Here is a 26918-nt window from a genome sequence, read left to right on the forward strand (position 1 = left end):
GGCCGCTCCGCCGCCCGCCGCGTAAACAAGGGCCCGGCGGGGATGCGGCGGGGTCGGGGCGGCCGCGGGGGCCGCGGCTGAGGGGCGCAGCCTTCCGGAGGTGTTTCCTCGTCCTCCCCCCGCCGGACGGGGGTGGCGAGGGCTGTCCCGCCATGAACTTGGCCGGGCAGAGCGGCGACGCCGGTAGCGGCCATCTGCTGTTCGCTAACTTCAACCAGGACAACACGTAAGGGAGGCTGAGGGGGGCGGGCTGAGGGGGCCCGGGCCGGGAAGCGGCAGCGGCCGGGAGAGCCCTGAGGCGGCCTGGGGGGCCCCTGAGCGGGCCTGGCCGCGGGCAGAGCGCGCTGGGGTCTCCCCGGTGCCGCCCCTTCCCGTGGCGGGGAGCGCCGCTGGGGCCGGCCCGTGCCGGGGCCTCGGGGCTGGAGCGGGGCCGGGGTCCCCCGCACGGAGGAGGGCCGGGAACAGCCCCCGGTGCCCTCCGGCTTCATGGAGAGCCGCGGGGACAGGGACAGGGACAGGCCGCTCGTGCCGGGGACACGCGGCTCGGGGGTGGTGGCAGCCTGGTGGCCGCTCCCTCCCCGGGGAAGTTGAGCTCCTGCTTGGGAGCATCGCTCGCTGTTCCTGGGAAGGGCATGGAAGGAGGGCTCCTGCTGCTCCTCGCTGATGTTCAGCCCTAGGAGGGCCTGATGTGCACCCCAGACGTGCAAAGACTTCACCCAAAAGTTCCTCGCAGTTTTCTTATCATACAGTTATTTTATTGGCACCTGCTATGTTGAAGCAGTGAGGCTTAGGCTTGAAGGTGTTTTTATGAGCCCGTGTTACTTTTGGTTTTGATTTAGAGAACAGGCGTTTCTCTGATCCTTGAAGCTGCACTTCCTTGGGCTTGGGATGGCTCAAGCTGCACGTCTCACAAATTACTTAATCACTGCAGCATATTTAGATCAATTAGTGCATATTAGTTTTTATATGGGGTATTATAAAGCAGTATTTTTAATTTAGGAACTCCCTATTAGTTGGGATTGGAGCGCTGAAGTTCATTTAAAGAAGGATTTGATTGTCTTAAATACCTGAGAAATGAAACTGGGGAGGGAGTAAGCTTGTACTCGAGAAAGGGGTTTTGTTTTAGGAAGTGAGTAAGAGGAAATGATCTCAGGTTGGCATCACAAAGTGTAGCCCACGTGTGTGGTGGAGGGTTTGTGTTTTTAACAACTCGTTCTTTCTGCAAGCAGCAATATCTTGTCCTCACGAGGGAGATCTGTTCCTGTCGTCAGCAGCTCCTGTAGCACATGGGAGCTGTGAAGGTTATTTCTGCTGGCTGCCAGGCACGGTTACATCACAGCAGGAGAGACTCTGCCTTTGTAGGCTTTGCTGGGGTGAAGAGATGGGCACTTGGAGCTGGATAGGTTTGAGACGAGAGGCTCGGGCAGTAAATAAGTTGTGGTAAATGATGGGGGAGCAGTGGTGCTCTGTGTGTTTGGGAGTAAATCATTATCCCTATATTGATTCAAGGCAGAGACTTTGCAACTGCTTTTGACATTTTTTCAGTGCCATATAGAGCTCATTCTATCAATATAAAACATGCCCAAGTTTTGCTCAGCTACCATTCATTTTTTACCTAATAGTGGAAAAAACCCAAGTCATAATAACTAGGGGATTTGTCACCTCTTTCTTCTGCAGTTTATAAGGATCAAATATAAGTTTTTGAAGTTCAGCTCTGTTCTCCAGTGTGGCAGCTCTGCATTTTCAGTTGCACTTTAGCTTTGTGGAGATCTTTATGTACCTAAAGATCCCTGAGTTGTGACCAAAAAAACACTTAATCTCAACAAGAGTTGCAGATTGGCTTGAGAACAAAACCAAGGCAGAAATAACAAGAAAGCAAATACAACATAAACTTATCTAAGTGGGTTTTGGCTTGTACAACTTGAAATCTTTCTTCAAGGAGCATAAAGGTGATTCCTTTATGACTTGGAGTTTATAGGGAGAGAAAAGGGACACCTGGCCAATGATTTTATTCCTCAGTTGGGTGTGCTACTGCACTACTTTTCCTATTTCATTGTTGTAAATAACCAAAAACTGTTCTTTGATAGCTGGTTTGGGTTTGTGGTTTTTTTTGTGTTTGGTATTCTAATATCCATTGTGTCAATAAATTATATATTTTTTAAAAATATGATTTATGAATAAATCACCTTGAGAATTTTGGTGATGTATCTTTTACGTGAGACTGACCTGGCCCACAGATATTTGCAATTCCAAGTTTTGGGTTACTAGATCTTTTGTGTCATTTTTGAATATGTATGAATTCAGGTATCTGATGTAGGAATGACAGAAATATCAAAAGGCTTCTGTTCATATTTTTGTCTCAAAATTCTGAGAGTAATTTAAAAGGCCACTTAATTTGAGATAAAATGAGGTGGTTGATGATGTGGAATAATCTCTTACCAACAGTGTCTTGAATAAAACTCCCCAAGAAAAGCAGTAAGTATAAAAGCAGTCTTGCAGATGCCTTTGTGAGCAGCTTCTCAGTGAAACACTTGTCTGATGTGGTAAGGGGCCCAAAGAACCAAGTTGCATTCAAGTTCCTTCCTGAGTAGAATTTAGTGATTATGTACATTCTTTAAACAGAAGTTTATTTAATTTTTTTCTCCTGTTTCTCACCCATGATCTCTCCTAGTTTATTGTTTGAGTGGAGGAACAAGAAGGCAGCAGAGTTTATAGTATACTATAAATATATACTATATATAGTATTATAGTATATAGAATATATCTACTACATATTCTATATACTATTTTATATACTCTATATATATATACACACACATATATATTTTATATATGTAGGAGGTCACAGTTCACCAGGTGAGAGGAGCTGAAAAGATCTTATTAGGAAAGCCACTTTCCCCTGCTGGGCCTCAGAAAGCTCACCTGTTTTCAACTTTTACAGGTAACTGGAGCCCTTCTCCAGACAGGCAAGGTAAACAAATGTATATTCTTTCAGGCAGTATATGAAAGGCAAGCTTTGTTTATGTCTGCCCAGTCACTAGAGCTCACATCATGCTTTAAGGTGCTTCAGTAATTAGAAAAATTGCTGACAGACAAAACTGGAAAATAAATTACATGGGCTTATTGTTGTTACTACATTTAAAGCTTTTACCTTCACCCTAATAAGGTGCCAGTTCCACTCAGGTTTAACTGTCCTGCTTGCCTGCACAGCAGAGCCAGGTCCTTGTCTTAGGAGAAGATGGGGCTTGTTGCTGCTGAAAAGAAGTGTCAAGCTAACTTTTCTTTGTTTTATGAAGATTTGGTAATTAGATACTCTCTCCTGTAGGAAGATGAGCTTCATGGTGGCTCTCAGTCTTGGGAAATTGGATTGCTGGTAGTTAGAATGTTGTCATCACACAAGTTGCTGCTGCTTTTCCCAGCTGTTGCAATCCCTGGTGGCTGAAGCAGATATCCTCAATCCTGCTTTTTGTCCCTCACTTTTCCCAGACTTGGCTAATATTCATTCATGGATGCTGTGTGTAGGGACATTGTCTCTTGGAATAGTATCTGCATTATTGCAAGTGTTGTCTTGCCTGTTTATGCCACATTGCCCCAAGCTTTATTTACATGAGAGTTTTGAATTACTGGCTGGGGCTGGAACTCTGCCTGAAAACACTTCACCTATAATGCAGCAGAAGCGGTTGCTTTGTGGCTTCTCTTTGATATAATGTTTTCATTAAGTAAAAACCCAGAGAAGGGTATTTTCAGAAGATCTTAGTGTGCTTGTTTTGGACTGAGCCCTTTTCCCCAGTGAATCAATCATTGCACAACTTGGCATCAGTGGCATTCCCTGATTGAGAGGCAGAAGCTCCAGCTTGCAGATCAAAGTGGAGCAACCCATTGGAATTTGGGTGTCCCAACAAAACCAGGCAGTGGAAGCTTGTGGGTGGCCTCGGTGCTAGGTAGGTTTTACAGCTGTAAATCTTGAACAGTGGAGAAAAGCCCAAGTGCAGTTTGTATTACTTGTGGGAAAACTGCTAAAACTGAGCAGAGGTAGGTTTATGAAAAATTAAACACCTCACAAACTCATAGAAGCTTTAGGTCTCATAAGGGAAATGCTAATGGATTAGAAGTTTGTGACTTTTTAAGCAAAGCATAACTTCAAGATCCCAAAGCTTGTATGTATCTGTATAATAGCTAAAACTTTCAATATTTAAACTGTTGCATGGGTATTCTTTGGAAGTGCTTACAAATGGTGTTCAGATTCGGTTTGCACCCCACCCACAGAAAATAACCCCACCAAACAGCTTGTGAAATAATGCAAGTGGGCAGAATAGAGAAGTTTTAGTCATCTTTTTTTAAAATAAGTAATTGTGGGACAGCATTTGGAAACAAAGTAGTCACTGCAGTTCTGAAAACAAACTTCTGATGAAAGGGGAAGAGGAAACCTTGTGTTTGGACTTCTGAGGAAAACACTGGTGTGTGCCTTATTGGCAAGGGTTTCTTCAGGCTCTGTGTTCATTTATGTGTGGAGTTACACATGAAATGTATCACTCCATGCATTTCTTCTTTCCAGTTTATTTCTGGCCTTTATTTCCCAAATAAATCAGTTTCATTCTACACTGTGAGCAAGTGCTGCTGTCTCTGTATGCACCTGGCACGCTGTGTCCCAGAAGCTGTATCCTCATTCCCCTATTCTGTGGTGTTTGGATCTCTGTAGTAAACTGCTTGTGGTGGGAGGAGCAAGGGTTAGGTGCTGAGCATTCACTCCTCTGCCTTTGTTTCTCCTAGGTTCAGGTGTCCTTCACCCGTGATCCTTGAGGACAGGAGAGCTCTCTATTCCAAGAGGAATTTAAAGCTAAGCCCAGACCCAAAAAAGGAAGGACAGAGCGGCCCCGTAGCTCCTACCCTCAGGGAGGATAGCTGGGACAGACAAGCTGAGACACACGAGCGTATGTTGTGTTTCTTGCTGTTGCTGCACAGGGCACAGCAGCCGAGGGGGGCTGGCCAGAGGAACTGTTCTCAGTGTGTGACCACTTGGATGGGATTTGGCCCAAGGATAGTGATATTTATTTGGATTATGGACTTTCTGTTGTCCCAGCCTGCATGTGAAGTGGTGAGCAGGCGTGGTCTCCTTTTGCTGTAGCAGATTTAAGTTGGAGTTTTCTTTTAATACAAGAATAATGGGAAAATCTCCTGTGGGTTGTCAGAATGTTGCTGACAAAAACACTGAATGTATGATGTTCTGTATCTCTTTTCCAAAATAATGACCTTTGATATTAAGACATGCCCATGAGATGTTTCAGCAGATATTTTGGAGGGGGAAATAAAGCAAGGTACATTTCCTTAGTAATTCCTTAGCAATTCTTATGCCTTCATTGATTTGTTTTTCATTATTATTATTTTGCCTCTCCTCATCATAAGCCAAAATGTTTTGTCTGTGGAAATTTACATTAGTTTTGAAATGAGATGGAACATTAGTATAATGAGACTGTATCATAATGAAAGTAGGCTTAATTAACCAGTTATTTAAAGCAGTAATGACTTTTAGAGTCATGTTTATGCTGCAGCTGCAATTGATTTAATCTTGGAGAGAGCTGCCCTGGTTAGGAACTTTCTGATTAATGTAGAATATTTCTGATTAATAGTTAAGGTCCTCTGTGATATGGAAAGAGAAAAACTGGTTTTCTTCCTTCTATATGTATATTAAAAAAACAAAAGCAAACCTTAGGATTCTAACCCAGCTGAAAAAACTTGTTCCTTTTAAAGAGCCAGAGAGACTGAAGCAGCTGATTTCCCACTTTAGGTGAGTGCACTTAGAGTGAGTGTCAGCATCTTCCAGTGAATGTGTGAAATCTCCCAGCACTGTTTGCTTGATGAGGATAGTTTTAATTATTTATGGTAGTCACTCTTGAAAATACTATCAAGATTAATGTAGTCTTGGATGAGTCTGCAGCTTTGTCTCTGCAAAAAGTGGATAAACACAGTTCCATAAATCATGGCTATATTGATAATTTTGTACTGAGGAGACAAGCTTCACGATGAAATAGCTCAGAGCATACAGTCTAAAGTGTGTAATAGAGGCTGCACATAATAGAGCTAAAACCCACATATGTATAGCATAATGTTAGGAAAAAAAAGCCATTTTAGAGAATATTTATTTTATTTTCAATTTCAGTCTCTCATCAGCTTCTGAAAATCAGTGATTATAAAGCATAACACCTATGCTGTAAAAGGAGCTTCTAATAAACCACAGCAGCTTCTTGCTGGCCACTGTCTATCTGAGCAGCAGCTGAATGGCTTATTGATCATATTTCCTCCCCATATGCTTGCACATTTTTGCAGAGGTGAGGTAATTTTGGCTAGGTCCTTGTTTTGTGGATTTGGCCATTTAGATGGCTGTGGATCTTAAGGGCTTAAGTGTAATATCAGTGCAGGGGAAGATGGGAGATTTAAATCACTGTGATTATGCTGGTATAATTCAGCCTAGTGGGTTCTTATTACATATAAAAAGCCTTTTTCCAGTAGTTTCATAAGAAGTAATTTAAGAATACATTTTAAAAAAACCAAACCAACAAAGCAAACTCTCCAAAAGCAAGACTGCTGTTCCAGAAGAAAAAGGGGTTATTTTGCAGTTACACTTGTACACTGAAATGGGTTTAATTATCTTGACTTGAACTGCTTTGTGTAAACAAATAATTTGTGACTTCCATCACCTCAATCCTGAAATAAATAACAAAAACCAGTTGTCATGGATGGAAAGGTCCATTCTGTGCTTCTGCATTTTGGGTTCTGTTCAGTCTAATGATTTTTATCATGTACACAATTCATGTTTGCCATTGTCTGCAGCTCATTTGAATGAGGTATAGTCGTAGGGCAAGAAAATTTGGTTTCCTTGCTGCTTTCAGAGATGCTGTCAGTAAAACAGTGATTCAGCAGTATTCTGTGTTTAAGGCTGTAAGGACAATTCAGGAATCAGTTCTGCCTAGAAATACAAATAGCTGCTGGTGGGGTTCTGTGTGAGGAAATCATCCTGTGTCTTTTGTGGATCGTTTATATTGCAAGGAGTCTTGTGACTCCACTTATTTTTAACTCTGTGGAGTGCTTGTTTATCTTTGCAAAGTGACAATTCTGGTGTCATTCTTTGTGAAACTTTCTTTTGAGGAAAGCAGTAGATGATCTAAGAAAAGCTGACTCAATGCTTTGTTTTATCAAGTTAAAGTTTCAGGGTTTTTTTTCTCATAATGTGAGTTTTTGTTGTGTTGTACAGCAAAACCACTGAAGTGTCTTTGATGATTAATCAGATGGAGACTGCTGAACATACTGATTTTGTCTGAAAGAAAATTAAATTCAGTATTTCTAGGGTGACTTAGAGGAACAGCAACAAAATTTTGTTTTATGATTGCTTCTCTATCTTTAAGCCTAATATGCTTTTTTAATATCTTGGTTATTGAATGTGTGGAATTGAATCTCTTGCTTGCATGGTTCATGTTTTAATTTGAAGGTTTAAACCTTCTCAAACATAATTTCCTAACCAGATTGTGCCAGCTGTATTTTCTTCTAGAAGAAAAGGTCATACCATCCTACAGAAGTTGATTTTGTAGCTTAATTTCAGAGGGTGAACTATATGAGCAGCAATTTTTAATCTTCTGGGTATGCTGAAATTTAAAAAAGACTCACTTTGGAGCCACAAGTGAAAATACAGAAAGAACATGAAATCTAGGAATCTTCATTGTATTCCAAATGCTGTATTAATTGTCAGTGCATCTGAACTGTAGAGAATCATCTTGCTGAGTTCAAAAAGGAATTTTTGGCAGCCTGACTGGCACGGTTGGATTGCAGCCCTGTGTTGAATGGCTTGCCACAATTTAGGGGATCAAAATGGATTTTATTGGAATTTTCCTCCATGCCTCTTGGCAGTAAAAAATATATGAACTATAAGCATACTAATGCACTTCTGTAAAACTGTATTGACTGTTAATTTTCTTTATCTGTGGCATAAAATCATCCTCCAGATGGGGAGGGGAGACAAGAATGAGCCATTGTCTGCTGCCTTGATGTGTAAAAACCTGCAAGACAGGCTAAAGGTTTTTCTAGCTTAAAATTTAAGACCTGCCCTTGACTCTGTCTGGAAAAGCAATTAAATGGTCTGTGAGCTAAGTGTGAAAATTGAGTAATGGAGGAAAGAAGGGGTTTTAGTCAGTTTTTGAATGTTCTGCTATTGTTCAATCTGTTTAACATCAGTCCCTAGCACTTTTTAGAGGGTGCCTCTGATCAAAGATTCACTATGAGTATTTGTAAGACTGAGACCTGACAGTGGGGGTGCTAGAACATCATCATGTAAAGCCAGAGAAAATGAGAGTTGGCAGTCTTTAATTAGTTTTTTTTAATATGAACACTCTTCTGGGATGCTTGGGGACGGTTACACTGTAAAGAACAAAAATCCCCAGACAGCCCAGTTTGAAAGGTCCTGGAGGTCACCTCTAATGATGAGGCAATGATGTAATTGGTTTGCATTACATTATTCAAGTCATCATCTTCTCTCCACACTAAAACTTTTAGCCTGTGTGAAGAAATCACCAGTGAGAATTGGGCAGTAGCTTTACTTTAGGCTGTGAACTCTCATTTCATAAATGTGAAGCAGAATTCCACACCCAAATTCTGTAAATCTGAAGCTGTTTGGTCCAATCAGTATTGAGGAAGCTGTCTGTGTCTGTTATGGCTTTTTTGCACAAACTTTTTATCACTTTCCTTACTGAGCTAACCCAGCTGGAGGTTTAGAACTGGGTAAGAATCTGTCCAAGGTAATCACAGCTGATGGAGTTGATGTTCCTGACTGGCTTGTTTCTTTTGCAGGTCCCTTGCAGTTGGCAGTAAATCAGGCTACAAATTCTTCTCTCTTTCTTCTGTGGACAAATTAGAGCAGATCTATGAATGCAGTGAGTATCTTTTTCTTTTTTTTTTTTTTTTTTTTTTTTTTTTTTTTTTTTTTAATCCCTTTAGTTGGTTTAATGTGAGAAGAATAAGAAATGTTTCACTTTTTCACAGGTTATTTGAAATTGACATAAAAGGAACCTTAAGTGTAAATATCACACAAATACAAAATGGTAATTGCAGACAGGGTAAAAGTGTGAATCAATGTTCTGTATTTAAATTTAGCTGGTATGGTACAAAATTTGGTAGTAGCTGAGAACTCTGCTTTTCTAATAATGTCCAGCCAGGTTTTATAGCAGCTGGGTATAAAAATAATAATTTACTCATGTGAGAGAGTGTCTTTTGGGTCTTTATACTGGCTGTTGGGGCATGGAAGTACTAATATAACCTTATCAATTAAGAAAACAAAGCCTTAATTATTTTTTTATCCTAATATTTTCTGTTAGAAAATTATTCTTTAACATGATAGCTGCAGGCTTGCTCATCCAAAAGGGTGAATAACTCAGATTCCTATAACTTCTCAGTAGTGGTCACAGTTGAGTAGGATCTGAGGTGAAATGGAGGAGGCCTGGGGGAGAAGTGGTGTCCCCTGTTCTGTCAGCAGTTCACAGACTGCCCTTTTTTGAGATGCTAATAGGTCAGCTATGAGTGCTATGCCTGAGTATCCTTGCTTTCTTGTAAACTCCATGTGAGCAGGTGGTTCCAGTTGCTGTGATGTCAGCACTTACAGTGGGATCCCATGACAGAGCTGTGCTCAGACTCCATTCCCAAAGTGACCTGACCCTGTGGCATGTTAAGTTTGGAAATGGGGTGTGATTCAGATCACCCATTGCCTGGGATGACAGCCTGGCTTCTGTACACAGTCAATGGAGAGAAGTAATTGTGAGGTTCAAATTAGGCTCCTGTGGTCGGATTAAATTGTGTTGTAGCTACATCTTCCTATTTGACTCATGGTACTGGTTGTACTGGTTAGTAAGTGGCTTGGACTCCATTTTCTACTGTGGAGTTTATGTACCTGACCTCTGCAGTATGCCAGGCACTTCCAGGGTCTGGCCTGGTGTCACTCCAGGAGATTCAGTGCAGATGAGTCCCTGTGTCACCCCAGGAGGCTCAGTGCAGATGAGTCCCTGTTACACAAGACACTGAAAAGTGTCCTGGGAGGTTGGCTGCACTGGGCAGGACTGCATCTTCTGGGTAGTCCTTGAGAGAAAAAGTACAGCTTGGACAAAGTGCCTTGTTCAACATCTTGCAAAAGCTGATAAAAGCAGCTGGAGTTGGAATTTTGACCTAATTCCAATCTTGTCTTCAGATTGTTCTGGGTTTTGTATTGACTTAAACTCCTGGGAATTTTAAGTTTTCTGAGTGTGTGAAAGCTGAGCACAGAGTATGAGGTAACATTTAGTAGAGTGGTTTGGGTTGGAAAGGACCTTAAAGATCACGCAGTTCCCCTATCCCAGGTTGCTCCAAGCCCCATCCAGCCTGGCCTTGCACACTTCCAGGGATCCAGGGGCAGCCTGTGCCAGGGCCTCACCACCCTCACAGGGAAGAATTTCTTCCATAAACTGAACCTGAATTTCCCCTCTACGAGTTTTAGCCCATTACTCTTTGTCCTCTCACTACAAGAAATCCAGTGGTTTGGCCTGTGGAAGCCAGACAGTCTTGGCTAAAAGCAGATAGAAATATTGAGAAGCCTTCATTTTCTTTGTATGAGTCAAATAGTTTTCAGTCTTGGACTTGCAAACCATGCCTGTTAAAACTTGATATGAGGGTGGAGGGCTTCCTGTGCATTGGGTACCTCCTTTCCTCAAGGAAAGGTGTCGTGAGGCCTCTCAAACCCAGTGCCTCCCACTTCCCAGTTTAGTTTAAGTGAGCCTAAAGACTTCTTGTGTTGAGTGAGCACTGCTAAGGACCCCTCCTTCTCTTCTGGAAGATTGATCTGACAACTCTTGTGTAGGTGTTAAAACTAAACTGCAGAATATGCCTCAGCTGTCTTGTGCTTGAGAGAAATACAAAAAAAAAGGGAGATTTGGCTGCTCCCATCACTGACTTTGCTGTGACTGCAAATCTGACTCCCTGAGCAGTTGATCCCACTGTAAAAACAAGCATTAGATTGGAGGGTGCTTTAAGGCTTAATGAATGCTTCTAACATGCTCATGTTCTTGGATTAAAAATGGAATAAAGGCACAGCTGATCATAATCTAGCTGGCTCTAACCAGCTCTTGTCTGTGATGCTACATGCTTGTGTTTATGAAACTAATCTTGTTATGTGTTTGCTTGTTCTCCCCTCGCTGCTGATACTCAATTTGTTTTGCAGTTCTTTTTGTTCTTACTCTGTTTTGAATCTGAGTTTCTGGCAATGCTCAGTTGTGTGGTGTAAAGGAGATAGTACTAATAGAAAAAAAAAAAAAAAAAAAAAACAAACAAAAACCCTGAGTAACAGCATTGCTATAGGGCTTTATTGCTGCTAAGCATATGATTAATTCAGGTCAGCTGAACATAGGATGGGCAGTATAGCCTGGTGCCCTCTTGAATGGTTGCTGTTGGGAAGCATAAATGACTTGGCAGCTGTGAGGAGATTTTATCTCTTCTTCCTGTTCAAGGAAGACAAAGGAGCAGAGGTGCATCCTGTATTTTAAAGTGAATTTAATTAAATGCCCATCACAAAGCCTTTCTTTAAAGGTAACTGTCTGTATTATAGTCTTTGTATGGTGAGACTGAAGGATTATCAATACCTTTGAGGCATTTGGCTTATTGAAATTTTAGTTGTGCTCTTCCCTGAGTGCCTTCCCTTCCCATCAGTGCAGCATAGGACAGCACTATTTCCATATGAATCCCTGCTGCTGTTCCCCTTCTGAAATACCAGTTCTGCCTGCCTGGGAGGATGAGAAATCCCAGAAGCTGTTTCTGCACACTCATCCCTGGATGGGGAAAGAAGCTGTGCCCACCCTGGAGCTGGGAGCAGTCAGACTGTGGGGTTTGGGTCTCTGAGTGCTGGTCTTCTGACTCTTGTAAAAGGATGTCACCATTTTGAAGGACTCCAGGCTTAGATGGAAAGCTGATAACCCATCCTGTAAAATATTTGAGAGTCTTTTATGTAGCTACTCTTATTCAAGGAACATGGACCTCTGCATTTCAAAGTCTCTGCATGCATTTATTGAAGCAGATTTTTGTATTTCTTTTTCATGTGTTTTGTGTAGTATCAGAAAAATGGAGAACAATTCCTTGAAAACAAAGTAATTACTAAAATGCATTATCCCTGTTGCATGAGAAAATTGAATTTTCAAAGCCTCTGTGAGCTGTTATGTCTTCTCTGGAAAAGTACCATATTAAATACAAGATGTAGATAAAAGTCAATTATGTAGCATGGAGTACTGAAAATGCAGAGTGTAAACCTGCTCCCTTTTCATAACTAGGCTGTTTCTCTCAAAAAAAAAAGTAGGACATTAAATATTTTGTGTTCATTTTCTTGAAATAACTGCCCAGAAAAAGCACTTGGAAAAGCTTTTGTGTCCCACACTGATGGCAGTGTCATATACTGAGAATGTTGAACAGTACTTTTTTCATGGAATTTCTGTCACTGCTGATGGGAACAGTGCAAATTAATTACTTAATGTTTCTCTTGGCCAAAACAGAAACCTTCAGAAACAAGCTCTTTTGTTTTTTTTTTGTTTTTTTTTTTGTTTTGTTTTTTTTGTTGTTGTTTTGTTTTTTTACTGGCAGTTTTATGGTTTGGAATGTGTTAAGCATTGAGCTAATCCAGAAGCTGACTCCTGAAAAATTTGTTTTGATGGATCGAGGCCAAAGGCTCGAGTCACTTGTCTTGATTGGGTTCTGTAATCAAAGGGCAGGTGCAGCCCGTGGCTGTGAAAGAGCTGCAGAGCATTGTAAAACTCTCTCTAGCTTCTCACTGCCCTGAAAAATGTGTCCACTGTGTTCCTGGGGTTTTGGAAAGGAGTTTATGGGATGGAGATGCCAGGACAACTGGTGGTGGGACTTGGCCTCCTGCCAGCATGGTCCAGTGCTGTGCTGTGATCAAATGCTCTGAAATCATCTTTACCAGAGATCCTGGACTCTCCCCCCTCCTGCTGTCTCCTCACACAGGGACTTGTGTTCCTCCTTTGCTTTCAGTGCTCCCATAGCAGAAACATTTGGCAAATCTGATGTTTTATGGCTCTGCATGAATGCTGGGCACCAGTGGTTCCTGCACAAATTGCTTTTAGGGTCTGTCAGGTAAAGATGGTGTGTGTGGAAATGCTAATTGGTGGCTGCAGCAGTCTTGTGGCAAATGAGTTTCACCAGCTTCTCTGAGTTCTGTAACCTTTATTTCTTCATAGAGGGGTAAATGAAAATGCCAAGGGTTTGGGTCATCAGAAACCCTTTCAAGCATAATACAGCTTTAAAAAGAAAACCCAAACATGCACAGAAAAAAAGCCCAAAACCCGTTTGCTTTCCTAGATTTCTGCAGAGATAAAAGAAGACTGTAAAATTCTGGAATTTTACAATTTTCTGGGTTTTGTAGCTTTGGGATTTTTTCTGGTGGATTCTGGACATGGGGAGTAGACACTGTTCTGAAACATAAACTTGTGTGTCGCCTTGGGAAAGGGGGAGGAAATCTTTGGAAATCATCACTCACTGTGTAGATTTTCTGTTTTAACAGCCTATCCCACCTTGACTCTGAGCTGTCATGGCAGAATGTTTGTGGTGTTAAACTGTATTTTTACACAGACTGAATCTACGATTCTATGATTTGCTTAGACAGTATTTCCTGTTGATGTGCATCATTCTTCTTCCCTGAAATGTCCCTCTGTATTTTTCCCTCGTTCCTGTGATTGCTCAGCTGACACAGAAGATGTGTGCATTGTGGAGAGGCTCTTCTCCAGCAGTCTGGTGGCCATAGTTAGCCTTAAAGCTCCACGCAAGCTCAAAGTTTGTCACTTTAAGAAGGGGACAGAGATTTGCAACTACAGTTACTCCAACACCATCTTGGCTGTCAAACTCAATAGACAGGTGAGTAATGATTCTACCTAGGTGGAAATGTGGGAAAAGGGGTTGTGGATCTTACACTAGCCCTTCGTTTAGTGACAGAATCGCTATTTGAAATTTAGTAGTGCTTTTCCAAATGTGCCTTGTGTATGGCATCTCAGTGTTTCTATTTGGTTAAGTATTTTTGCTTCTGTGTTTATATATTTACTTGGGGAAATACCCTGAGTAAGCTGGGCATGCTTTGAGCAGGAGGTTGGACTAGAGACCTCCTGAGGTCCCTCCCAGTGTGAATCATCCTTTCATCCTAATCTGAAAGTATGTGAGACTGACATTTTCTCTTCAGGTCAAAATTTAAAGTTATCTATTTAATTGTTATGCTTGCAAGTGCTGCTTGCTGAATTCCTCTCAAAAAATAAAATCTAAAACATGTCACGCAACTGGTGAATTTTTAAGCACCTGGCAGCATAGTTTGCTATATGACTAAATCATTAGTAGGCTCTTCAGCAAGTACAGACTTCTCTGTCTTTAACCAGTTAATTCAAACTAGAGAGAGTGGCATCTGGAGGAGAAAACCTTAATGTCTGACTTTGCCCCCAAAAAATGAGCGTGGGAGGAGGGGTTTCCTGTTTGAAGTCATGAGAGAAAGAGTGGGTAATTTGATTTCTGGCACAGGGAGTTAGTGTAAAATGAGTAATGTCTAATTAGTCATCCACATGTAGTCTACAAAGTAAATGAGATGATGAAGAACTTAGTTTAAAAAAAAGGCCAGGCCATTCACAAATGATTATGGCTAAGTTGTAGGCTTTATGAATGGTTAAAAAGTCTTGTCTGTTTTCTCTGTTTAGCAAAAGCAGAAAGTAATTTCCATTATTTCCACATGTAAATTGGTTCAGAATAAAAATTAAGTGAAGGTTTCTGGCTTGCTGACTTAAACTAGTAATGGGAGTGTTTTCAGTTTGGACTGGTGAGGTTGAGGGAAGTGGGGTGCAGTGTTTGTGTCAGGAGCTGGATCTTGTGTATCTTGTGTCAGATTCTTACTTCTCCCCATCAAGTGGGTACAACTTCTCTATTGGAAGAGAAGTTGTCCCCACCTACTGCATTTTGGGATAGAATTTTTTTAGGATTGGTAAATCCATATGAACTCCATTTCCACATCACCATTTTGTCCTATTTCCCTTTTCTAGAGGCTGATAGTATGTCTGGAAGAGTCTCTTTATATCCACAACATACGAGACATGAAGGTATTACATACAATCAGGGAGACACCTCCCAATCCTGCAGGTAAATGTGATGGTAGAATCAGCAGAATTCTGAAAAATGCTTTCTGTGTCAGTGTGTGAGGATCTCTACAGGGAGCTGTGGTGCTGTAAATTCTGCTTTCAAATACAATAACAAATATGAGTGTTGTCTGAAAGCCTACATGTTGGATCCAGCTGAGAACAAGTCGCAGACTCTGCCCTAAACTGCATCTTCCCAGTTATTTGGTCTCCTGGAGTGGATGTGTTGAAATGTTAGGAAAAAACCAGGAGAGATAAAAGCTGGATTTTGACAGCACTTGGTGTAGTTAAAGACTTTGTCAGGTTAATGCTTTAGGAGTCATGGCAGACATGGGAGGTTCTACTGTTTAATCAGTTATTGTAACTCTCTTGGTATTATTCCTTTTCTGCATTATATTAAACAGACTTATGCTAAATAGTAGCATATATTGCAGGTTAACTCTGAGATTACTTATCTTTGTTTCTATTTCTGTTGAAAATTTGAGTTATTTTTGTGACATTCAAGCACAGAATCAGGAAGTTTTACTGCATAAGTCCTGGAATTTTCCTGTTTCTAATTTCTGCATCCCTTCTAGGGTTGTGTGCTTTATCAATAAACAATGATAATTGCTACCTGGCTTATCCAGGAAGTGCAACTATTGGAGAAGTACAAGTCTTTGACACCATCAATCTGGTAAGAATCTTTGAATGCTGTTTCCACCGCTAAAGATGCAGGTTTTGAAAATTACTTAACTTGCACAGAGAGGAATTACTGGACGCTTAGGTTTCTGTGGAACAGTTTGCAGCATCTCTTGCTTCACAGAATATCAGCAAAGAAAATACAAGTGCTGATACTAGATTTGATTGAGTAGAATTGGGCAAATGGGTGGAACCAAGTAATTTATATTTGAATTGTCTTCCTGCTGCTTGTACTCTCTATGTATATGCTTCAGTGATAATTTCGTGTACTTAGTTACTGAAAAAAATATTGAAGCTGTTGTCCAGAAATTAAGAACTGTATTTGTCTTGAATGTGCTTAAATATGCAGTCACATGCAGCTTTTAACCTGTGCTGTTCTAAGGTTCTCTTTTATTGATTCACTGCAGAGAGCTGCCAATATGATCCCAGCTCATGATAGTCCCTTGGCTGCTTTGGCATTTGATGCAAGTGGTACTAAACTTGCCACAGCCTCAGAAAAGGTAAGGGAGCTTTTGATTGCCTTGCTAACAGCGATAAAAATCAAATTTGTCATTAAGTATTTTAAGTGTGCACAGTTCCATGTGCAAGTGCCAGGAAAGAAGGCTTACAGTTAAAATGGGAAATCTAAGTTAAGATCTGTTAATGATATTTGACACAATTTCCATGCTGTGAAATGTTGGATAATAGGGTTATTTAAATAAAACATTTTAATCTGGCTGTAATTAGGACAGTCCTCTGAGTGTTTCTCCTTTTAGTGCAGGATACTTAATAGGAATTGCTTGTCTTGTTTTGATGCTGTCTTCCTAATGAAAACAAGACAGTTAAAATCCAGATAGAGAGAAATGCCTTGCTAGTCTTTGGCATGTGATGACAAATTGTTCATGTAATATGTGTAAATTAGAGAGTCTGAAGCCTCTGCTCTTTGAGTAATAAGCTTGGACTATAAAGGTATAACTGATTGCACCTGATAAAGGCACAAAGACATCCAAGTGATTGCACTCGTGGTACTTGTCTAATGTGCTGGTTTTTCATGATCAAATATGATAAGAAGGGCTGGTTTTGATGCACAGCTTGTACTCTGCATTAGTAGCTCCCACCTCTTGTTTCTGTACTCTTCAAACACATCCTACAAAACAAGCTCCATAAATACTTCATGTAGTATCAGGGCTGCATCACAGCAATGAGTTAACAGCAAAGTGGTTTGCTGCTTCTGATTGTGCTCACTAGAGCTAGTAATAATGAATGAACTTGAAATGGAAAATTATCTGTTTCTGGTTTTTTCTTTGCAGGGGACAGTAATAAGAGTGTTTTCCATTCCAGAGGGACAGAAACTCTTTGAATTCCGAAGGGGAGTGAAGAGGTAAAGTTCAGCTGGGTTAATTACCTGATCCTCATTCCTTGTGGTTGATTTCCAGTATGTTCAGCAATTGAGCTGGCATCCTGATTTTTTTTTGCCTGTTTTCATCTTCATTCATCCCTGCATGTATGCTTATAACACTTTCAGCTTGAATGTTTTCCAATTTCCTTCCCGTGGACTTTACTATTCTATAAATCAATCCTGTCAGAATTGTACTCCCTCTTGCCTTTTAAAATTTATTGGTGAGGGAACTTGTTTGAAGTGGGTCACCTTTTGTAGGATATATTGTATTCTTATGGAAATTGGAGGCAGTACATCTAATATTCTTACTCTCTTCTAAATCCTTTTAATGCTGTGGCCAGTGACAGCCATTGTGCAGTGGTGTTGTGGTTTGTGGCAGCAGTAACTCTGTGCTTCTGCTGTACTTTATACAGGGTAACACTGAGTTCAGATGGTTACTAATTGATCCCATATCTGGTAAACATCAGAGCTGAGCATCTTTAGTCTTATGCTTGAATGGCTTCAAGAAATTATCAGAGAATTCAGAATGCTAATTGAAGGGTGTTTTTTGTTACTTGCAAAGTAGTGGTGACTTTAGAAATCTTCTTAACTAAGCCAAATAGTTTGACTTTGTGTTTCTTCTCTTTTTTCTTTTTTGCCAGGTGTGTGAGCATCTGTTCATTGGCTTTCAGCATGGATGGCATGTTTCTGTCTGCATCCAGTAACACAGAGACGGTGCATATCTTCAAACTTGAGACTGTGAAAGAAAAGTAGGTTTCAAAGGTGCCTTAGAATTTTTCAAGGAAAAGGATTAAAAGTTCTGTACTCAACAGAATGAGTTCTCAAAAGTGTGGACAGACTTCTTTTGAACTTCTACTGTAAAGTAAAGGGCATAAGAAGTCACTTATGAATCAGCAACTGCAGCTGAGCTGTGTACTGTTCTCCCACTGAGTAGAAAAGGTGTTTTTCTGCCAAAGAGAACTTGGCCATCCTTCACAGAGGAGTGTGGAGCAGTTTTAACATTTTCAGTTACGTTTGTTTCACCTCCTCTGACATCCATATGGGGAGAGCTATGTCATCAATGCCTTCCAGCTGCATACAGGGAGCTTTAAAAGACACCAGGTTATAAAATCTTCCTATTTATGATTTGAGAGGACAGTCTTAATTCCATTTCAGTGGAAGTTATTGGAAACAATGATTTGCTTAGTGATAAACAGATTAATAAAATCCTGAAGCATAATGCTTTCCAGTAGATTCTGCTCTTGTGTAATGAATGTTATAAAATGCAGTCTTATATGCAGAAGTATCAGTTTACAATCAAACATGCTTAAATAACAGGCTGAGGGTATTGGAGGACACATTTTGTCCTGTTGTATAAATGAAGTGTGGTAGAATTCTCAATTAGTTCCTTCTGAATTAGTATTAATTATTTCTGAAGATAAATAGCTGCTTAATATCTTTTAAAATAAAATGTTTTCAAGTGTTTACACACTTTTCTCTCTAAGATGAAGGGAAAGTGGATGACTTTTCTATTCTGACTTGTAGACCTCAGGAAGAGCCTACAACCTGGACAGGTTACTTTGGAAAAGTGCTGATGGCCTCCACGAGCTACCTGCCCTCTCAAGTGACAGAGATGTTCAACCAGGGCAGAGCCTTTGCTACAGTCCGTCTGCCCTTCTGTGGGCACAAAAACATCTGTGCACTTGCCACGTGAGTACAGCAGGGAGCCTGCACTGCCCACCCTGCTGGGCTGTTTGGGCTCTGGAGAGGCTGCACAGCTTCATCTGCAGCAGAGCGCTGCTCACCTGTGATCATTCCAGTTTAAGAGCAACATGGCAGAGCTAACACCTCTCAGTCCTGTGAGAGAAGGAGGAAAGGGCATAATATTTAGATATATATGGATAGGAATAGCCCATTTCTAAGTGTTGTTTAAAGATGTCTTTTAATTTTGAAGCAAGAATATTGAGAACAGACCCGTGGGCTTTTATGGCATTTGTTTCCATTAGTGCTATGGGGAGTGATGGTGTATGTTGTTAGTGAATTGCAAAATTAGGCAATCCAGCCTAACCATTAAAGTCTTTGAAAGCAAGTTCATATAATTCTTGTCTCTAAAACAGCGTAGCATTCATTAAAGTTAATTTTTAAGACTAAATCTAATCTTTTATTCTGTCTTCCTCAAAGGCAGGTCCCATTTGGCACAGCTACCAAAGTAATAAGCTGAGCAGTAGTAAACTTACTTTGTGGGGGTTTTATAGTTTTTATGCTAAATTGACTTAATGTCTGTACTCTCACTCCTCTGATCTCAAAGCACCCTTTAAGCAATAATTAAGCTTTGTAACATTTCTCAAATAAGTAAATCCTTCCCGTTAGAATATTTGTCTCTGGAGGTGCACAAAGCTTGATAACAGGATGGTAACTTCTGAATCTGTTTTACTGAGTTATATGTAATTGCTTGATTCCTGTGGCATCCTGTTAGCCCCAAAATGTGGTTATGCTATAAATCTTTTACACACAGCTCTTTCCTGGGTGCTCTGACTGTTAACAGCATTCCTTGTCCAGGAGCTAAAGTGTGGAAAATAATGCCTTAAAGTCATAGAATCATTTAGGTTGGAAAAACCCTCTGAGACTGAGACTAAACATTAAGTCATGGGAAGGGAGGAGAGCATGCTTTCTTACGTTATTTAATAATCTTTTATATAATAATCTGTTATTTAATAACTTCTGCTCTCAACCTTTCTAGAATCCAGAAGATCCCTCGTTTGCTGGTGGGAGCTGCTGATGGGTATCTCTACATGTACAACTTAGACCCCCAGGAGGGAGGCGAGTGCACACTAATGAAGCAGCACAAGTAAGTCAATGTTAGCTGAGAACTGTTGCATTTTATTTCCTCTCAAAATCCAGTTTCTTCTCAAACTTAGTTTTGTTCTGGAAAAGTCTAACTTAGAACAGCTCATTTCTTCAAAGTAATCTTTTTCCAGACCTCTGACATGAATGAGTAATTTCAGAATCCCCCTGAGCCTTCCTTCCAGGTATCCCCTACAGCAAGCACCGCTTTACCAGCAGAAACTGAGCCCTGTCCCAGTGCAGGGAGGGATCAATCTCTGCCTCTCTGTGCTCCTGTTTCCTCTTGGCACTTTGAGTTGAGTTACTTAAACAAGAATTTGAAACGTGTGACACCGTCCTCTTCATCAATAAATGAAGTGGTTACAAACATGAGAAAGATCTTACTCTGACTTCACAGAGGGGAAACTGGCCTACGAAATTATCCCTGTTCTCTCTCTGCTGTTGTCCTTATTAAACTTCCCTGCACATAGGCCAGGCAGGTGTTCTGTAATAGTACTGTACAACACTTGAGAAATAGGACAATGCAGTTTCTCAATAAGGGTTGGCATGAAAAGCCAGAGTAATACAGTCAAATTACTTGATCAATCATGGAATTAAAGATAATAACTCGTGATGATAATTCAGGTTTGCAGCTTTGGTCAACCTACAATTATGGTCAAAAATCATACATTTATCTGAACATTTGAAGACATGACCTCTGGTTGAAGTGAAGCCTCATAGAGGGAAGGCTTTACCAAGTTGTTAATCTTTGAAATGCTCTAACACTTTCTCTAAATGGCTTTCTAGTGTCTGTGTCAGAAGCAACCGTTTGTGTTTTGACAGAGCTCAAGATAACTTAAAATATTGCTGATTGGGATGGGATTTTTTAATCATGCAGTCTTGTTTTGAGTCTTCTTTTCGTGCTATGAGCTACTAGGATTTAGATCCTGATGCTGATGAGTCTTCAGAGAAATACCGAGGCTTGTCAGGTGCTTTCTAGCCAGGCCTCTGGAATAGAGGCACCAAGTTCCTCCTGTTGCATTTCCACATACATTATTCTTGCACACCAGATGAAATATATTGCTGTAGCTGCCAGCTCAAGCTGTTTTGTGCCCAGGCAGATCACCTCTCCAGCTAACCCTCTGTTCTGGCAGACTCGATGGCAGCATGGAGCCCGCCAATGAAATTCTGGAGTCTGCATCGCACGACCGGCCCTTGGTAGCGCAGACGTACAGTGCCGCTGTGACTAAAGGTACATACGTGCCTTCCTCACCCAGCAGGCATGGTAAGGAGAAGGCTGGGAATGGGGCAGGGAGCACCTCTGCCTGTTGCTTCCTTCTAGATGGCTGCGTGAGCTGGTCCACGGCCGCACCGAGCTTTGCGTAACCGCACGCGCGAGGTGGAGCCTCGGTGAGCAGTAGGAAAAGAGCACTCGTGGTGTGCAGTAGCTTTCTGTAGATGGGCCACTTGTCTTTGCTGCTTTCTGGGTAGAATTTTGGCTTGAGTTGTGGTTGATGGCTGTAGTGATAGTTTCAATATTTGCCATGTGGTTCTTGAGGCAGTTCTGCACCCAGGCCTCGTGCAAAGCATCTGAATTATAGCACTGCTCCCTTTTCTAAAAAAATTTTTTATAAAAGGTTAATAAATGCTGCTATTGTTCCTTTATGGGAACAGTGACCTTTTAGCCTGATTCACTGCTCTCATAAATCAAGAGGATGAGAACTTGGTTAATGCTGCTGCTGTCCAAGTCAGTGGAGCTTTTGCCACATCTGGCACCTCCCTGCAAAGGGAGGGCAGTCAGCACATGCCAACGTCTGCACTGCACTGCATCAGTGGAGGCTGAAAACAGTAGCTGCCCAAAGCTCCAGTATGCATTGCACACACAGAGGAGTTTAATTTTGATCATGAACTGCTCTTGGCTTGGAGAAACAGAGTAATGAAACAGAGTCATGATAAAAACAAACATAGGGTGGCAGTGAAACTATTTGAAGTAATGCCTGGTACTTCAGCTCCACTCATTCACTCGGGATCCAAGCCTTAGTTTGTTGCTGCTGATTCCCCAACTCCTTGTTCCTTTCTCTCCAGCCTATACAGATGACCTGGGTGCTGTGGGTGGAGCTTGCCTGGAAGATGAAACCAACTCACTTAGATTGGATGAAGACAGTGAGCATCCCCCCATGATCCTTCGGACAGACTAAACTTGGACCTGTGAACTCACTCCTGAAGCAGATGTTTCCTGAGGAATCTCGTGTTATGCTGCTATGAACTTTGACATGAGTTGGGAGAGAGGATGACAGACTCTTACAGTTTTAAGTCGTAGCTGTAGTTCTAATTCTATACAATTGGAAAAATATATGGTTTTCAATTCAGTGGCTTTTAATCTTGCTTATCTATTTTAGCTGTGTTTATTTTTTTTTTTGTTGCCAAAACCTGCTGTTTGTGCAGCCCTCAGAGCCTACTTAGCTTTGCATGCATTCATGTGCCAAGCAAGCATAGGAGGGGGAGAGAGAGAGAGAAGCCACTTTATAACAAACTCAAGTTTGTATTTTTTTTATATATGTATATAATATTTAGCCTATATAAGGAAGGAGTAGAGAAGTGGTTCTGGAAGCTGAGACAGTTCTGCACTGACAAAGGTCCAAATGGGTTCCTGTGCATGGGCTTGCAGGCATACCTAGTGACTGACATGCAACCTCTCAAATGCAATGGCCTGTTTTTTTTGGGTTCTCCCTTCCCTTTCCTGGACCATTTTGTTAATTAAAATTCCTTCTGAATGTTGTGTATTTGTGGGACTGTTCTGTTTGTTGGGATGGAAAACTGGAAGTGTTTCCCTGCTTAAGGATATAGAATTTAGAAAGTGCCTTTACAGGGAAGGAAAGGAATTGCTGCAGGAAGAAGAGCTAGAATGAGGGAAGGATTGTTGGAGGATCTTGTCTGTACACCTTTGGTACTTTGGTGTCTGTAGCCTGTGGTGGCTGATAAACTTGTGGGTTTTTGAGAAAAGACTTGGAAAGCACTTTCTTTCTTTCCTGTAGGTTGTCCTGTTTTCTTGGCAGAGTAGCAATAACCTTTTTTTATACCTTTGTGAATTATCCAAAGCAAGGATTCTGTCAGGCTGGAGGGAAGTCCCTGTAGGGTTTGGCAGCCCCACTCTATAAACAGCCTTAAGGTTTCTTGCTAGAAGGCTCTCAATTCCTGCTTCTTCTCAGTCTGGGGCTGAGTAGCCTGCTGTAATGGTGAAAGTTCTTGATTTTTTTTCAGATTCTGATGTAAATATAAATGATTTTGAAAATTTAATTTACTTCTGGGTTCTCTACTGCTACATAACAATGCTTTTCTTTCTGTTTTTCTTCCCATTCCCCCTCTCATCAGAGTACCTCTTATAGATACACTCAAGGACTGGTGTAGTTTCTTTGGCAGTTTTGGAATAAATCCTTGACTGCCCTGACACTGACTAGGGCTTTCCAAGGCTGAGCAGTGCTGCAGACTATTTTTAGGGTTGTAATGTGCCTTCTCTTAAGTCTTGGATAACAGTTATTGAGTAAGTGATTAGTGAAGTACTTGGTGATTGTTACTTCCCTTTGCCAAAACAAGCCTGCTTTGCCTTCTGTGTAGCAACGTGGGTTGTTTCCTTTCCCTCTACTGACTGCTTGCAGAGAAGTAAATACCAAGAGAGGCAAGGCAATTGCAGCTCTTAAGAGGAGGACAGAGGCTGAGTGCTCCAGCTGTGTGTGAACTCCCTACCACACCAGGCAGTGATGTTCTTTTAGGATTGGTGCATGAACAAGTCTTCCCTGGAGCAGTAGCAGGCAGTGGGCTCTGTCCCCAGAGCCCTGTGTGGGCAGATGGGATTCCCCTGCCTCTAAAGGACAAAGAAGGAGGCAGCCCCTGCCAGGAGGGCTCTGTCAGGGAGGCTGCAGTGAGTCCCTGTCAGTGGAAGGTGTTTGTACACAAGTGTCTGTGGGAGAGAAGGGATCAGGCTTGTTTATTCACTGCAAACCCTTGACTGTCCTAAGTAGTTGGTTGGAGTGGCTTGTGGTGTCCTCTCCAGAACCCAGCACGCTCCCAGCAAACCCCTGAGTCATGCTGAAGCCTCACTTGGTCTCTTGACTTTAAGGTCTGGCTGACAACTCAATTCCATGGTCTGCAGTTACTTATTTCTATTCTGCTTTACTGCTCTCAGCTTTGCTGTGGTATTCCAAGCTGCAGAGTGAAACACAAGTCTTGAAGTAAATTTAAGCTCAGTGAGCTTTGCTGGCAAACTGAACCACCCAGGAGATGTCTTCTCATTCCAGACTGAAGCTGGTTCACATTCCTGATAACATCCTTGGAGGTTTGGCCTAGACTCCACAAGCACAGTTAGCAGTAAACATGCACCAGCAACACAAGTCTGCTAAGCACACAAGTTTTACAACTCCTGAGTGTGGCAAAGGCCATGTTACACCCCTAAATGTAATTACTAACTTTACTGTTAAAAATTGAGATCATTTATTGTACTAATTTTATTCCCTTCTTAATTTCCATACCTTATTTTCCACGGGTGAGTAAGAGATCCCATATTCACTGTTTTTGTGTCTTCCATGTGCTGTAGTGTGTTCCTGCTCCTGAGCCACACACTGTGGAATTGCTGTGCCCTACTTGGTTCACTCTTAAATAGAAGCTGAAAGCCAGTTAAAAGTATCTTCTTGCTGTTGTAACTGAGAAAATCTTTTTGTAGAGCAAAAATATTAATGTTCTGAGGCTAGTGAGCAGCTAGTAGGGTGGAGCAGGTCGTTTCTGGTCCCCACTGGCTGTGTATTTAAGAGTGGTGACAGTAGTTTAATTGCATGAGGATATAAACTTTTTCTCAGATAAAACATGAGTGATGTAATTTCCCTGTGATGGCCTTAGGCCCTCAGTAACCACCCTGCTGTGGTGTGCTACCAAAGCTAGAAGCCTTTCAGGTTGGGGGTTTATCCCAGTGACACAAAGATGTATTTCTATTTTTTTTTTTTTTCTTTAAACATAACCAGAAATGCTGTTTGCAGCTGCATCCTCTCCTGAGTGTGGAGCATGTGATTGCACTATTGTTCTCTGTGAATCAGGTGGTGTCTAAACATTTCTGTTCTGATGCTCTGACAGACCCAGGGCAAGCCAAGGAGGCTCGAGCTCTGTGCTGTGGCCACAAGCTCCTGGTCACAGGGTATGGCAACACCTGTGCAGTCCCTCTCAGTGCAGACTGACTTTCCTTGGAAGGACAGTGTTTGTTCTGTACAGCCTGTCTCTCTCTCTCTCCATGTGGGCTGCACCTCTTGATAGCTTTTAACTTAGTGGAGGGTTGAGGCAGAGATCTGAAACAACCAAAGCTGGGGAGGGGGGAACACTGAAAAACTTGGAATCCTAAACTCAGGTCTTAGCTTGCAGTGGGATGAGTTCCCAGTGAGTACCGTGGGGAAGGAGCTGTTTCTCTTGATGTGCAAATGGGCAGCGAGTGCAGGTCCTCGCTGCTGTCTCGACATCTGTCTGTTTACTCTGTATTCAAGTTCTGAGGCAGAAAGCTTTTATCTGCCCTGGTCTCTTCTTATGTCAGTTTCCAAAATACAAGTGGTAGATACCAATCTAGCAGTTAAAAGGCAGGGCCTGGCAGAGGAGGAGGAGGAAGTAGAAAGCATCAAGAGGTTGGTAAAAGCTGTTTGTTCTGGTGCCCTGTTGAACGAGATGTTGGCACGAGTGAGTGCTCCCTCTGGGATCAGGTGTGTGCTTGTACCTTGCTGCTCTGGGTCCTGCACGGCGAGTTTCTTGGCTGTGTTCTGCAGAGGTGGTGGCTTTTCAAGTCTGCCTGAATGCAAATAAATACCTGAGAAGATCTTTAATGCAGTGGCAGGTGTCTGCACAGAGGGAACTTGGTCTGACCTGTGTAGAACATTGCAAAGGGAGGAGTGAGCAGAGGAGCCTGGGCTGGGTGAGCGCTGAGCCCGAGCACAGCACTCTCTGTTACATCCCATGCTGTGCTTTCTTGGCTCCAGTAATGGCATTAGCACCAAGCAGCATGCAGTAGGACAGTAGGATTTCTTTCTCTGTGGGTTGCTGAGCTGTTCAGTATCCCACTGGTGTGTGCAGATGCTCCGCTGCTGTTTGCAGAGCGACAGGAGTCTTTGTCCAAAGCGTTGGTGGGGATTAATCACTGCAGAGGTTTGGGAAGTTTTATTCTGTGCTCCAGCTGTCCTGGCTAACAGTCAACTTCATTTAACCTGTTAATATCTGAGAGCAAGGCCCGAGTGTCTTCTCCACATGTGGAGAGCAGGCCTTTCTTTTCCTGGAATCTGCTGGCCTCTGAAAGGCTTGCAATGAAGAAAGCATGGCTCTGACTGTAAATAAATCCTTTCAGATTCCAGTTGTACAACCAAAGGAATTCAGCAAATTCCTATTTTTCTAATCATGACATGCCTTCATTTTAATGCTCTTCTGACTGGCAAATCTCATCTTACACTGCTTTGAAAATAACGGGCAAGAAGTTGTAATTCTGGCTTGCAAACAGCTGCCCTTGTGCTCCTTACAGGTGTCAGTGCTGTGGCTTTGGCCATGTGGCTGCAGGACCCTGCATGTGTCCAGCTCAGGAGTGGGGAGTTCTCCCCAAACCTGTAGCTCTGAGTTTCTGTGGGGTGTTGACTCAGCCCTAGGTCTGCCTGGATCTATTTGCTCTTGCATTTGCTTCCTTACCTGCAGAAATCCCTGCATCCTGCAGTGCTCACTGACTGTTTGGTATCTGTGTCGATAAGTGGAAAAATCTGTCTAACATTCCACCTCACCAAGTGTCTGGCTCTCACTGCTAGCCCGTCGCTCTTTGTAATTTTATAACTGCCTAAGAAATTAAATCTGTGTTGTGATAAGTATTCTGTGTCTTCTTC

The 26918-nt window shown here is 41.9% G+C and overlaps 1 protein-coding gene across 2 annotated transcripts; it reads left to right on the forward strand.

The window, feature by feature from the left end:
- On the forward strand, window positions 1–26867 carry WIPI2 (WD repeat domain, phosphoinositide interacting 2). 2 transcript variants are annotated; one of them, XM_058815668.1, is made up of 12 exons: window positions 1–226; window positions 8836–8918; window positions 13751–13920; window positions 15081–15177; window positions 15749–15846; window positions 16259–16351; window positions 17141–17211; window positions 17871–17978; window positions 18754–18918; window positions 19949–20056; window positions 21186–21316; window positions 22117–26867. In XM_058815668.1, exons 1-12 carry the CDS (start codon window positions 153–155, stop codon window positions 22227–22229), a joined length of 1311 nt encoding a protein of 436 aa, XP_058671651.1. In that variant the 5' UTR covers window positions 1–152; the 3' UTR covers window positions 22230–26867. The 2 variants fall into 2 exon arrangements, with proteins under 2 accessions (XP_058671651.1, XP_058671652.1); XM_058815669.1 differs by having other exon boundaries at window positions 21186–21283.
- Window positions 26868–26918: the final 51 nt, after the last annotated feature.

The sequence above is a fragment of the Ammospiza caudacuta genome, chromosome 17 (genome assembly GCF_027887145.1).
Source record: "Ammospiza caudacuta isolate bAmmCau1 chromosome 17, bAmmCau1.pri, whole genome shotgun sequence".
NCBI lineage: Eukaryota > Metazoa > Chordata > Aves > Passeriformes > Passerellidae > Ammospiza > Ammospiza caudacuta.